The 14485-nt window shown below is 38.3% G+C and overlaps 1 protein-coding gene across 4 annotated transcripts in view; it reads left to right on the top strand.

Moving 5' to 3' along the window:
* Window positions 1–1603: 1603 nt before the first annotated feature.
* Window positions 1604–14485, top strand: part of Lsm14a (LSM14A mRNA processing body assembly factor) — a 62895-nt gene continuing 50013 nt past the window's right edge. For all 4 annotated transcript variants that reach the window (XM_076839557.2, XM_076839558.2, XM_076839556.2 and 1 more), the window contains exon 1: window positions 1604–1902. In XM_076839557.2, the coding sequence (XP_076695672.2) occupies window positions 1782–1902 (121 nt within the window). In that variant the 5' untranslated portion in view covers window positions 1604–1781. The remainder of the gene's footprint in view (window positions 1903–14485) is intronic.

The following is a 14485-nucleotide window of genomic DNA, read 5'->3' as shown; positions in this document are numbered from 1 at the left end:
ACTAGGCCCTGATGATACAGAAGTGACCAAAACATCCTGACTCAAAACATGAACACTCTAGTGAAGGAGATGGACACACACAAATAACTAAGTGGACATATTGGGGAGAGATAAATGCTATGCAGAAAAAAAACAAGCTGAGCAAGGAGATATAAAGTGATATACTACTTGTGTGTGTGTGTGTGTGTGTGTGTGTGGTGCTGGGCCTTGTGCATGCAACGCAAGCCCTCTACCAACTGAACTTTACCCCAGCCCCCTTTTAAAAAAATTTTATTTGCAGTACTGGGAATTGAATCCAGAGGTGCTCTACCACTGAACTACATCCCTAGTCCTTTTTGTTTTTTATTTTGAGATAGGGTCTCCTTAAGTTGCAGAGAACTTGAGATCCTCTGGCCTCGACTCCCAAGCCACCGATTCCAGCAAGTAGAAATATTTTAAACAGGCAGAAAGGAAAGCCATCTCTGGAGGTGACAGGGGCACAGATCGGAATTAAGTGTGAAAGTTCTATGTAAAGAGGTGAGAAATGCAACCGAATGGGGAAAAGAGATAACAAAAAGCCAAAATAAGGAGTCTTGTTTTTCCTTTTGTGTGACATGGAGTCAGAAGAGTAGTGAGTAGAGGAAGGACATGACCTGACTTAGATTTGAACAAGATTCCTCTGCCTGTGAGTCCAGTAAAACCTACTGAAGCAGGTCACAGTGGCGTAAGCCTGTAAATTTCAGCCACTCAGGAGGCTGAGGGAGGAGGAGGGCAAGTTTCCAGCCTTGGAAAGTTTGTGAGACCTAATTTCAAAATTAAAAAAAAAAAAAAAATGAAAAAGGTTGGAGGCATAGTTCAGTGGTAGAACGCCCCAGAGTTCAATCCTCAGTAATTCAAAAACAAAGAATCAATGTGGAAGAAAAAAAGGATAACTCTTGCATTCCAACTGGAAGGCTAAGGAGATTATCCTTTAGGGAAACTAGGAGTTCACAGAACTGATCAAAAGCTACAGGCAAATACTTGGGATTGGTCGGTGTACGATAAAATGAAGAGCTAGGAGCTTGGATCCGGGCATTTCAAGTGTTGGACAGAGCAGGGCTAAAAACCGAATCTTTGGAATGGAGTCCCAGCTCCTCTGCGAACAGCCCGGGATGCCGAGCCAAGGTAAGGGGCACTCGTTTAGTGTGACAGATGTTGTAACAGCTCCCTGAGAGCTCCGAGAGGGGCGCGGTTGGCTCATCAGGGGAAAAGCCGGCTTAAAAGGACGACCTGCAGCTCTCCCGGAGCTTGGAGGCGGGAGGTAACTTTCCAGGTAAAGGGAACTGTTTACGGAGGCACTGGGCTCCTGACAAAGTACGACGCGTCTGGAAATGGCGGAGGCCAAGGTCAGGGCCAAAAAAGGAGACCACCACTTCTCCAGTCCCGCCACGGTGTCCCAGAGTCATGAAACACTGCACCTCTGCCCGGAATTTCCCTTAAACGTTAGACCAGGCCAAGTGGCGCAACTGGGACTTACAGACGCCGCCGAGAAGTCTGGAGCGGCCCGCGGTCGCCCGAGTCTCGCGAGAGTTCGGCCTCGCCTGCCCAGCATGCCCCGCGCCGCCCCCGCTGCCGCCGCCGCCGCCGCCGCGCCGCGGTTTGAGGGCGGGAGGCTGGGGGAGGGTAGCGGAGCCGGCGCCGCCGCCATGTTGGATCTGAGGCGGCTGCTGTAGGCGCCGACGGAGCGAGCGGGCGTGCGGAGCGGCGACAGCGGCGTGGGATCTGCCTCTCTGCGAGCGGCCCGGAGGGGCGGCGGCGGCGCCATGAGCGGGGGCACCCCTTACATCGGCAGCAAGATCAGCCTCATCTCCAAGGCGGAGATCCGCTACGAGGGCATCCTCTACACCATCGACACCGAGAACTCCACCGTAGCCCTCGCCAAAGGTACGCCGGGGCCGGCCTCGGGGTGGGGGACCGGGCCGGGCGTCCACTCACTCGGGGCTGCATGCCGCTCTCGGCCCGCGGCCTCCTCGCGCCCACCTCCTCCCTCGGTCGTCCTCGGGGAGGCCGCTCCCTCCCGGCCCGGCGTCGCGGGCCGGGCCGCGGCCTCCCCGAGCTCCCCGGAGGTCCCCACCTTAAATCCGGGGAACTACGGGACCGAGTGCGCGACGGGCGGGGCGGTGCTGAAGTCCGAGAACGGACCGGAGAACACCGAGATACGTGTCTTCCAACTCCGAAATTCGGTGGTTCTGTCGTCTCGTCGCCAAACAAAGCCGGAGTATTCAAAGAATTTTTCCGCCTACCTTGAGTGTAGAGCTGATTCCTTGATTCCCCTGCACCCATTTTTTTTCCACGTTCTTAATTTCAAGTCGTTGCAATATTCCTCAAGTGAACGATAAAGTAATGTGCCAAAACTTTGGGTTCAATGTGCGACACGTATGATCTCGAAATGCCATTGACCATCGAGCAGATCACATCCCACATCTCATCACATCCGAGATAGTTACCTGTTAAACCGGAATCCTCCTGTTTCCTAGTTGTGCAACCGTCTCTTTAGAGTGCACATCAAAATGTTTGCTGTTGACCCCAAGGGCCTGTTTCTGGAAACATGGTAGGTAGGAAAGTTTAAGCTTAACCCAGGACCCTTGCTTACAGTTCAGGTTCAGATCTGAGTGGTCTGTGGCCGCTGACCGACACCGGTAGATGCGCGCTTGGAAAGGGAGATTTGTTGAGGAGGAAGGTGTCCCTACCCAGAGTATTTAGTAAGCATCGCGAAGTCTATGGGTTTTGTTTCCGTTCACGTGCATAGGGCCTTTGCTCCGTCAGGAAACCAGAAAGAAAATAAACTTTAGCCTCTAATCGGAAAGGAAATCTCACAACAGTTTGTATCACGGAGGAGAAGCAAGATAACCCAGGTAATTTTCCCAGCATCTCAGAGTTATTATAAAAGGCATAAGATGGTAGGGACAGATGTCCAGGGTAGGAAGAAATTTTCTGAATCTAAAATTATTAACTCGTTAATTGAGAGAAAAGTTGTTTCACAGTAGCAAAAAAGTTTTAATGGCATTTTTAAAAATGCTCTATTAGTCCCTTTTAATAGTGCTAGTGTTGAGACAAACCTTATACCTGGGTAAAGAATCTCTTTATATTACAGAACTGTGTACTATTGGGACTGAGAGTGTGACCCTGTTGTAGAGAACTTGCCTAGAGTGCTTGAGGCCCTGCTTTCTGGGTTCCATCTACAGCACTAACAAAAAAAATTTTTTTAAAGGAACCTTATGCTATAAAAGAGTAGTTTAAGATGATCTGCAGTTGGATTGTGGTGATAATTGCACAACTCAGTAAATTTACTAAAAAAGAAAAATACTTGAATCGCATACTTTTAAAACTTAGCAAGTTTTTTTTTTTTTTTTTCTCTGAAAAACAGTAGCTGACCTCTGTGGTTCTTGCTATAGTCCCAGCTACTTGGTAGACTGAAGCAGGAGGATTGCTTTAGCCAGCAGTCTTCTCATGACTCATTCGTTGCCTGTTAAAATGGGTTAGTTCTTTGTCATCTGTTTAGAAACTCATTTTACTTCAGGGTGCATGATTTTGTTTAGTGGTTATTAAAAGACTTGACCAGTAATGCATCTTAAATGACTTATTTTGGTTGTTCTTTAAAAACTATTTTTATATTAAGTTTTTTATATTTGACTGTATACTGTAGTGGCTTATTTTATGTCTTTATGAAATCATGAAAAATGTTCTCTAAAATACTTGGTGAGAACCACATATAGGTTGAGAACAGTGTTTCTCATTAAAGCAGCTTAATAACTTTTTAAGAAAATTTTTTTTGTAGTTGTGATGGACACAATACCTTTATTTTTATGTAGTGTTGAGGATCAAACCCAGGGCCTCACACATGCTAGACAAGTGCTCTGCTGCTGAGCCATAGCCCCAGCCCCAACCCATTAATAACTTTTTAAAAAATATATATTTTTTAAAGATCTGAATTTAAAAGATGTCTTGCCAGCTTAGTGATTTATCAGTGAGTTGGCTGTGTTCCCTTTACTTCTCACAAAGAAAAGAGTCCATACTTGAGATTTTTATTTTATTTATTTTTTTATATGGTGCTGAAGATTGAACCCAGTGCCTCATACTTGATAGACAAGCATTCTACCACTGGGCCACAACCCCAGCCCATTACATTGGTATTTAGTCCATACATAAATGTATTCTTTTTCTTAAGAAGTATGAGTTAATATATAATGGGTTTTTTGGAATTTAATCATGCTTACAAAAAGTGGAGTTGCCAAATCTTGATTATATTATCTATTTTGTATTATCTAAAACTATAACCATCCAATCAATACTGAATACTTATTTCATATTTCAAAATTAGAAGTGAGGAGTTCAGTCTTAAAATTTTACAGTTTACATGACTTGTTGAATAATGTTAATACCTGAAAAGTCTACTTTTTCAGAATTTGAAGAATGGTAGTCTAACATTAAAATTGAAAGTTTACTCACAGAATTAGAATGTATTCTCACATATGGAGATCCTATTCCTTTTTATCTTTAATTTTGAGATAGGGTATCACTAAGTTGCTTCGGACCCCACTGATTTGGTGAAGCTGGCCTTGAATTTGCAATCCTCCTCCCTTATCCACCCCGGCTGTTTGGATATTTTTCTTGAAGCTATATACTTAGAATTTGAATTGCAGAAACATAGGGAACATGTGTCTTTATTAGGTAATGCCAAACAGTTTTCCATAATAATAGTTTATTACCTTTTACCTCAATTATTAGTATGTTATAGTTCTAATGGCTCCATATTCCTTGCCAACAATAATACTTGGCATTGTATATTTTAATTCTAGCCAAACTAGTTGAATGTGATTTTAATCTCCATTTCCCTGACTACTAATGATGTTGGATGTCTTTTCATATCTTGGCCATTTGAGTTTCATTTTTCATGAAGTCCTTCTGAAATTTATTGCCCATTTTTCTATTTAGATGTATGTCTTTTTATAGAATTCTGGATTTGAATATAAATCCTTACTTGGATGTTTATGTTGCAAATGTCTTTTCCCATTTAGTAGTTTCTTATGATGAACAGTTCTTCATTTTAATGTGACATGTTTATCAGGCTTTTCTTTGATGGTTAGTGGACTAGTCTTTTTCCTTCTTTGTTTGCTCCCTTCCCTTCTTTCCTTTGCTTTCCTTTGCTTTGCTTTCCTTTTTTCCCCTTTTCTTTCCTTTTCTTTTTCTCCCTTTTTGGTGTGGTATAGTATTTTTCCCTGTTGTCATGGAAAATACTTTGATTTTGCTTTTTTTTTTTATCTTTGGGTCTATAATGCACCTAAAACAGATTTTGTGTATGGTGTGAGGCAGTTAGATAAGTCATTTGGCTTATATGGGTCCATATTATGATTTAGGTTTTTTGTGTTTGGGGTACAGGGGTTCTGGGATTTGAACTCAAGGGCACTCGACCACTGAGCCACATCCCCAGCCCTATTTTGTATTTTATTTAGAGACAAGATCTCACTTGAGTTGCTTAGCACCTCACTTTTGCTGAGGCTGGCTTTGAACTCTTCATCCTCCTGAGTCGCTGGGATTACAGGCGTTTGTTTTCCACTGCACCCAGCTATAATTTAGGTCTTTTATTTGAAGAGTATTTATAATTTAAATATACCTCAAACTGTATAGTGCTCTGGAAATTTTTGACTAGTTAACTTTTGATGTGGTATAGAATTAGTTTGACTATATGTCCTGGTTTACCCTGGTAGGAATCATCATTAAAGCTTGTTCTAGCATACTTATTTGAAACATCCCTTTTCTCTCTTGAAAATATATAGTTTGGATAATATGTGTGATCACATAATATAGAATTAAAAGTCTAATCAGAAAGGTTCTGCTCAGTGGATGATATCCTTTATATTCTGTTAGCGATTTCACTGACTAGCTTTAGCCCTGTCAAGTGAAACTAAGGTAAGCTTGATGAGCTTTGATCCTAGGAACCTAAGTAAATGTCAAGAGGTCTTAAAGGCACTCTGGAAAGGCATTGATGTCAACCTATTAAGTGTGTTTGTGGCTAATCTGGATTACAGTTTGTTTTTGCAGTTTATTGCAGTCTTTGTCTCAGCTCTGAGTTTAACTATTTTCTTCTTAGTACTGATCATGACCTACACTTAATCTTCTTTGCTATTTGCATATATGTGCTTGTCTTCACCTTCCCTCCCCACTTCAGAGTCTGACCAACTGGGATGAACAAATGTTTATTTAGTGAGTGAGTAAATGGAAATTATTTAGCATTTTAGTTTATTAATCTTGTAAAAATCTCCTGGGGATACCTCCAAATAATGCTTTTTTATATTCACAATGTATTTTCCATTTAAAATGAAAATATCCAGCTTTCCCAAACAGGAGTATTGGAGAATTTCAGCTAGTAGGGATACAAAAGGATGCATTTTTATGACAAAATTGACATTGTTGGGGAGATAAAACTTTTTTATTTTGTGATTCCAGCTCAGTTATCATTTTCATTTAATATTTAAAGAAAGAATCAGTTCCAGATTTTGGAGGAAATTATCATGAAGTGCAATAGACATGAATAGTTTATAAAATAATTCCAGTTATATTTGCACCTGTATCTGTAAATGAATATATATAGTGCCAAATGAAACGAGCTAAAATTAGTAAAATTCTTATCTAAAATAAAGAATTCTTATGTATCTTACTTAGTTGTGCCTGCATAATAATTCGGATGGAAAATAGATTGCCACTGCATGAGGACAAGAAACTTCATGAAAAAATAGTGATTATGGGGCTGGGGTTGTGGTTCAGTGGCAGAGCGCTTGCCTTGCACATGTGAGGCACTGGGTTCGATTCTCAGCACCACATAAAAATGAATAAACGAAATAAAGATATTTAAAAAAGAGTAATTATATTAGTCAATTGTTCTTAAATGATTTGCCCTTAAAATCAAGGGATTATTGGAAGGACACAAAAGTGGTAAATTGTAAACAGATTATTTCTTTAATCATCTGATACGTTTTCACTAACATAGTTTGTCCACTTCAGGTTGTTCATTAGACATGTAGTTGTAAACCATAGCCCCAGCAGAGAGAGTAGCAGAGCTTTGTATGATGGATGAAATACTTATAAGGTATTTTATTTATGTCTCATACAACTTAGGGATATTAATCTAGCAATTCACAAAATCACGACCTAGAACTGCAAAGATCTAGGGAAACTTGAAGCCTTAGTAAAGTCCTGGTTTCTTTTGGTTGCCCTATTTAGTGACGTTGCCAAAACTTGAAGCCTTGGAAACTTATTGTTGCTTTGTTGTTACAGAAAACTTAGTAACTCTGAATCTGAAGTTAGGTCCCCCAAACTGTATATTTTCTAATAGTTTAAGATGAGCCATGACTTTGTGTATGAGAAATAGAGAAAACAGTAAGCCCAAAGAATATAATAGGAGAAGGAAAGAAATAAAAGTAAAGAAGTCTTATTTAGACTCAGAATGTGGAGCAGTAAAGGATTTACCTAAAATACATGAGGGCCTGGGCCCTGGGTTTGATTTTCCAGTACTGCAACAAAAAGAAAAAAAAAGAAAAGAAAGAAAGAAAGAAAAGGAAAAAAAAAAAAGAAATCTTATCTGTACATGATAACATACAATAATTTTGTATTTAACTCAGTGCCCCACTAATAACAATAACCGCAAAATAGTTTAATTGCTTCATGCTAGAAGATGCCTTCTATAAGAAAAGTTTACCCTTTCTCTCATGATGCTGTAAAGTAGTACTTCAGCTATTTTTAAATATGATATCATTGCTGTAAAATAATTTATTCACAAGAATTTTACTATAATTTTTTGGGGGTTTGGTTTTGTTTAGACTGGAAGTAAAGAGCTTTGACCGTGGGCCGAGTAATTTTAACTTTTCTTCATTCCCACCACTGTGGAGTGAACCCAGGGTAATTCGCTACTGAGCTACATACACCACTTTTTTTTTCTTTTTAATAGTCTTGCTAAATTGCTGCTGACCTTGAATTTGTGATCTTTCTGCCTTAGCCTCCTGAATCTCTGGGAGCTGGGATTTTAGATTTGTGTTACTGTTCCTGGCTCTTTCTTTCTTTCTTTCTATTTTTGGTATTAGGTGTTGACCCAGGGTCTCTTTACTACTGAGCTATATCCCTAGACCTTTTTAATTTTTTATTTTGAGACAGAGTCTTGCAAAGTTGCTTAGCTGGCCTGGCCTCAAACTTGGGATCTTCCTGCCTCAGCCTCCAAAGTCACCGAGATTACAGGTGTGTGCCACCACACCCAGCTTCTTCATCTTTTCTTTTTTTTTTAGTTATAGATGGATCTTTATTTTATTTATTTATATGTTTTGCTGAGAATCAAACCCAGTGCCTCACACATGCTAGGCAAGCAGTCTGCCACTGAGCCACAACCCTAGCCCCTTTTTTTTATCTTTTCAATAGAGGTGATAACCATGCCCATCTTTCAGAGTCATACTGATAATTAAATGAAGTGATACTGAAATAACTAGTTTATTCTAAGTGCTTAATAAAGAGTAGCAATCCCATTGTTATTTCTAACCAAGAGTCTTTAATACACCAACTTTATCAGGCATTCAGACCTATTAATAATATACAGTGTCTTGATCTTACTACCTTTCACTGTGTCTCATTCCCCCTCACAACTTCACCTTTTTCCTATTAAATTCCATGGATAGTCATCACAATCGGTGTAAATACCCTCACTCTATACCCATTCCCCTCTCTTGCCATTTTTACATCCAAGCTTGCAAAAATCATAACCATGGTTATATAAACATAGACTTACTGACCAGTTTTACTCTAAATTTATTTTCAGTAACCTCAACAATTACAGTCACTTCCCAAAAATCATATTGTTTTTCCATAGACCTTTCATTATACTCTTCTACTTGGCTATTCCATTCCTTTTCCCGAGACCTCTCATACCTCCTTCATCTTTACCTTCATCCTATTAACCTTTCTTCTTTTCTAACTGAGAAAATAGTAGCAGACAAGTGCTGTGGCACAATAGGGTGACTATAGATAACAATATAGTACTTTTCAGAAAGCTAGAAGCAACGATTTTGAAAGTAATAAAGAAATGATAAATGTTGGAAGAGTCAGCTATGTTTAACTTGTCTAGCTTTATGTATGTATGTATGTATGTATGTATTGTTATTCTGGGGATTGAGCCTAGTATGTACCACTGAGCTACATTCCTAGCCCTCTTTATTTTTATTTTGAGATAGGGTCTCACAGAGTTTTCCAGGCTGGCTTCGAACTTGGGATCCTCCTGCCTTAGCTTCCTGAGTAGCTGGTATTAAAGGTGTGAGTTACTGTGCTCTGCTTAATTTAAATATCATGTAGTGTATCGTGTATCAAAATATTACGTGGTACCTCGTTAATCTATGTACCAGTTAATTTTTTTAAAAAAAGCAGACAAATACAGAATTTTTAATAAACTTATCTCACATCTACCTAGTTACCTGCATTTTTGCCCTCAGACCTCTACCTTTTTGCTGGTCAAAATAAACTATTTTTACTTTGGCCTAAAACCACCTTTCTGTTTATTCATTTTTCATCCCTCTTCATTACTCAGGTACATTGGCCCTGCAGTTTGCTATTCTCCTTAGTTTTTTTCTTCTCTAATTTTTTTTCAATTTTCTTACAGATATATTATTATTCCTCTGATTTAAAAAAAAAACCTGCATTTCCTCTTTTCTATTACCCTATTTCTGCCTCTTTTTATAGCAAAATTCCTTGAAACTGTCCATACCACTTATGTCCCTTTGTTTGTTTGTTTTGTGTTTTTTTGTGTGTGTGTTTTTGGTGTCCATTTTTTTAAAACCCATTTCATTTAGATTTTTATTCCCACAGATAAGAAGCTGTTCTGATCAAGGCTACCATAAGACCTCCATGTTTTTAAATCCAGTGGTCAGTTTTTATTCTTATTCTACTAAACCAGTCAACATTGTATGGCACAATTGAGCTGTTCTCTGTGAAGTGTTTTTATCACTTGACCTTATCCTGTTTTTTCTCATTTTTTACTCACTTCCTTTCAGTTTCCTTTGTTGATTTCTCAACTCTTAAACTTCCAAATGTTGAAAAGCTTCAGGGCTCACTTCTCTCTTTTAATCTTTCTTTGTCTTTTTATTTTAGTATTTTTATTTTTCAAGTTGGGGGGTCTTATTATGTTGACTAGACTGGTCTTGAACTCCTAAGCTCAAATAATCCTTCTGCCTCAGCCTCCCCAGTAGCTGGGATATAGGTATGTCACCAGGTATGGCTTAATCATCTGCAGTCTTTTGATGATCTTATCCAGTTCATAACTTGAAATATTTTCTATGCATTACTAATTCCTTTCTCTGCCTATACCTCTCTGCACAATTTTTTTGGACAGGGAGGAGGTTACTGGGTATTGAACTCTGGGGCACTCGACCACTAATCCACATCCCCAGCCCTATTTTGTATTTTATTCAGAGGCAGGGTTTCACTGAGTTTCTTAGCAGCTCATTTTTGCTGAGGCTAGCTTTGAATCAAGAGCCTCCTGCTTAGCCTCCTGGGCTGCTGGGATTACAGGCATATGCCACTGCACTCAGCTTTCTCTGAATTCTTGATCTACATGTCCAGTCACCTCCTTAATATCTCCACATAAGGGGATGGATAACTACAAAATCTCAGTTCAGTGTGTCCTAAATCTGTTCTTCCTCAGCCTTCCTCATGTAATTGAATGACAGCTCCATACTTCTAGTTAGTAAGGTCAAAAACTTTGGATTCATGCTTGATTCTTCTCATTTTCACACTTCATATGTAATCCGAACCTATCAGCTCTGCTTTCTTTATATGTAGTTGTAGATGGACACGATACTAGTTTATTTATTTTTATGTGGTGCTGAGGATTGAACCCAGTGCCTCACACGTTCTAGGCAAGAGCTTTTACCACTGAGCCACAACCCCAGCCCCTCTACTTTCAAAATAGATCCAGAATTTGACCTCTTACCACCTCTTATTTTCTCTGGTTCATTATCTCTTGCTAGTTTAGTCAAAGACACTCTAAAGTTCCTGTTTCTTAGATCGAGTTAAGGCCTCTTGATTGACATGCTTATTACCCAGTTCTACTTGACCTCTGCTTTGTAATGAAAATTTTTTTAAAAGATGGAGTATTTGGTTGACAGATTTTCTTACTGAACCTGTTTTTTGTTTTTGTTTTGCAGTGCTGGGGTTCAAACCCAGGGCTTTCTGCATGCTGGACAAGTACTGTATCATCACTGAGCTGTATTACCAGCCCAACCTGTTTTCTTGATGGCTTGATTGGTTGGGTGGCTGAAAATTTAAATATCTTCTGTATAGAACTTTGAAGTTACTGCTTTGCTGTCTTCTGACATTCTGGTATTGCTATTGCTAATCTAATCCTTAAGAATTTTTCTCTCTGGAAGCTTAGAATTTTTTACCCTAGAATTTTCAAATGTGATTATTGGGATTTCTCCCCCACTCCCCCCTTACCCCCAGTATTTCTCTATGGACCTTGTGGATCTGCAGATGAGTTTTCAGACTCAATTCTCTGTGGAGAATCTAAAAAGTCATTTTCTTTCTATCTTGTTTCTGTTCCTCCCTCTTCCTGTTCCCAGTTCGGGTGAAGGAGGGAACTGAAGGCGAGCCATATTCCCAGCCTTTTTTTTTTTTTTTTTTTTGTAGATAGGGTCTCCCTGAGTTTCTGAGACTGGCCTTGAATTTGTAATCCTTCTGCCTCAGCCTCCCAAGCCACTGCTGGGATTATAGGTATAGGCCACCATGCCCAGCACTATTCCTTTTTGAAACTCCTAATGGATACATTTATCCTCTTCTCTTTTTTTCCTGTTTCTCTTACATTCTCATATTTCTGTCTCTCTCTCTCTCTTTTTTTTTTATCATTTGGGAGATTAAAAGCAGCTTAAAATATCAAGATTAAATTTAGACTATTGGGTAAAGACAGCAGAATGGACATGTTTTTACTTTTCCTCCCTGATGATAAATTCTATCAGAACTACTTGAGAGGGACTTTTAAAAACACAAATCAATATAAGACAAAGTAGTTTGAAATGTAAATAGCATCACAAAATTATGGAGACTGAATTGACTTCTTAGCAGAAATGAGAGTACTGCAACCTAAGTAGGCAGTTGATAAAGCCAAGAAGTAACCTTATTTGTATCCCTAAACTCCTAAAAGGTTCAGGAATTGTTATCAACAGTACAAAGGAAACTAGAGGGTATGAAGTAATTGTGGGTAAAGATGGAGCTAAAAATTTGCTTAAACAATGGTCAAATTTTCAAATCCCTCTGTATGTCACACAATTGGTTATCTTCATGTATTCTCAGGATAGCATAAAATACAAGTTTTTGGATAACCTAGGCACGGTTGAGCAGAGGTACCACACTTCGATGTCATTTAATAAATGTATGCATACTAGATGCCGAGACATCCATATTGAGAAAATATTAATCTGTTTCTCTTCTGATAAGTGGAGTTTTTTTTAAATACAATAATTAATGTTAAATTTTATTAAACCCCTTAAGTTTCAAGTTTTCAATTCTATTTCAACAATGTTGACACAGGTGTGTTAAAATAGATGGGAAATCATAATGTAGAATTTAGGGGTTTTTTGCATATGTATATGAAAATTTTTTAATCATTCACCTATTTTCTCAAAAGAATAGAGTTCTAAAAACATTTATATCAAAGTGATCGAAAGTGATATATTTGTTACTCAATTTAAGTTTTTTTTATATCAGTGTCCTGTATGAGAGATAGGACATAATAGGTTGTGTCATTTTAGCAACTATAAATAATTATGTAATTTTTTTTCTTCTCAACAGTCTTCCTGTGTGTAATTCACATACTGTAGAATTAACTCATTGTAATTGTACAATACAGTGATGGTTGTGCAGCCATCACCATAGTCCAGTTTTAAACAATTCCATTATCCCAGAAAGCTTTGTGCCTGGTTACTCAGCACCTGCTCCTGTCCCTAGTCCTAGAATACTTTTCTATACTCTGCTTTGCTTTTTTTTTTTTTTTCTTTTTTTTCTTTTTTTTTCTTTTTCTTTCTTTTTTTTTTTTTTAGAGAGAGAGGAGAGAGAATTTTTTTTAATATTTATTTTTTAGTTCTCGGCGGACACAACATCTGTTTGTATGTGGTGCTGAGGATCGAACCCAGGCCGCACGCATGCCAGGCGAGCACCCTACTGTTTGAGCCACATCCCCAGCCCCCTCTGCTTTGCTTTTAATATGTAATGCTGATGGACCGTGCAGTGTTTAAAATTCTTACATTCTTAGAGACCTTAAATTTCAAACAGTTACACAGTTGTTCACACTTATTTGCAGTTTCACTTATCTTTTTTAGTTTCCCTTGGTCAATCATGGTTCAAAATATTAAATGAAAAATTTAAAAGATCAATTCATAAGTTTTAAATTGTATACCATTCTGAATAGTTTGATGAAGTCTTACACAGTCCTGCTCTGTCTGTCCAGGATGTGAATCATCCCTGTAATATACTACCCTACCTTTAGTTAGAGGTACCATCTTTGATCTACTGTCAGAGTATCACAGTATTAGCAGTGCTTTTGTTTCAAATAATCCTTATATAGTAACCTAAAGCTATGTATCAAAAATACCTCCTCACCTAATTTTATCATGTAGGCATTGTATCATCTTTATATCACATGAAAGGTAAATATAGTACAATCAAAATTTGAGCTGGGCATAAATTTTTATTTATGCGGCTCAAGACATTGAGGCAGGAGGATCACAGGTTCAAAGCCAGCATCGGCAAGTTAGCTAAGCTATAAGCAACCTAGTCCTGAGACCCTGTCTTAAAATAAAACAAGGGCTAGGGTGTGGCTCAGTGGTTAAGCATCCTTGAGTTCAATCTCTGGTACCAAAAAAAAATTTTTTTTTTTGAGAGGGAAACTATATTCACATGACTTTTATTATAGTATATTGTTATTTTTTTGTTATTGTTAATCTCTTACTGTTTCTAATTTATAAATTAAGCTTTATCATTGATGTGGGTGTGTATATACCCTATAGTGTATATAGGTATCACTGGGGGTTTTGGAATATATCAACTTAGCTATAATGGGTTTGGTGGGGGTTTTTGTTTTGTTTATTTTGTTTTTGTTTGTTTGATACTGGAGATTGAATGCAGAGGTGCTTTACCACTGAGCTACATCCCCAGTCCTTGTATTTTTGACAGGGTCTCACTAAATTGCTAAAATGCTGAGACTGACCTCAGACTTATTAGTTTTCCAAGATAGATGAATAAAAACTACCTTCTGTGTGCCTAAAACCAAAACTTTCGCATCTTTTAGAGGTTTTTCCCTTTGCTGCATTTTCCAGGTTTACATAATTTGAGATTGTAATTACAGATTCTTATTATATTGCTTGTGTTTTTAGAATCCTTTAAGAACAGTTTTATTAGCAATATTGATATAGATAAAAACTTTTAAGTTATTTCACAATTCTTT

This window comes from Callospermophilus lateralis, chromosome 18 (genome assembly GCF_048772815.1).
Source record: "Callospermophilus lateralis isolate mCalLat2 chromosome 18, mCalLat2.hap1, whole genome shotgun sequence".
Lineage (NCBI taxonomy): Eukaryota > Metazoa > Chordata > Mammalia > Rodentia > Sciuridae > Callospermophilus > Callospermophilus lateralis.
This window is presented reverse-complemented; position numbering and strand designations above follow the sequence as displayed.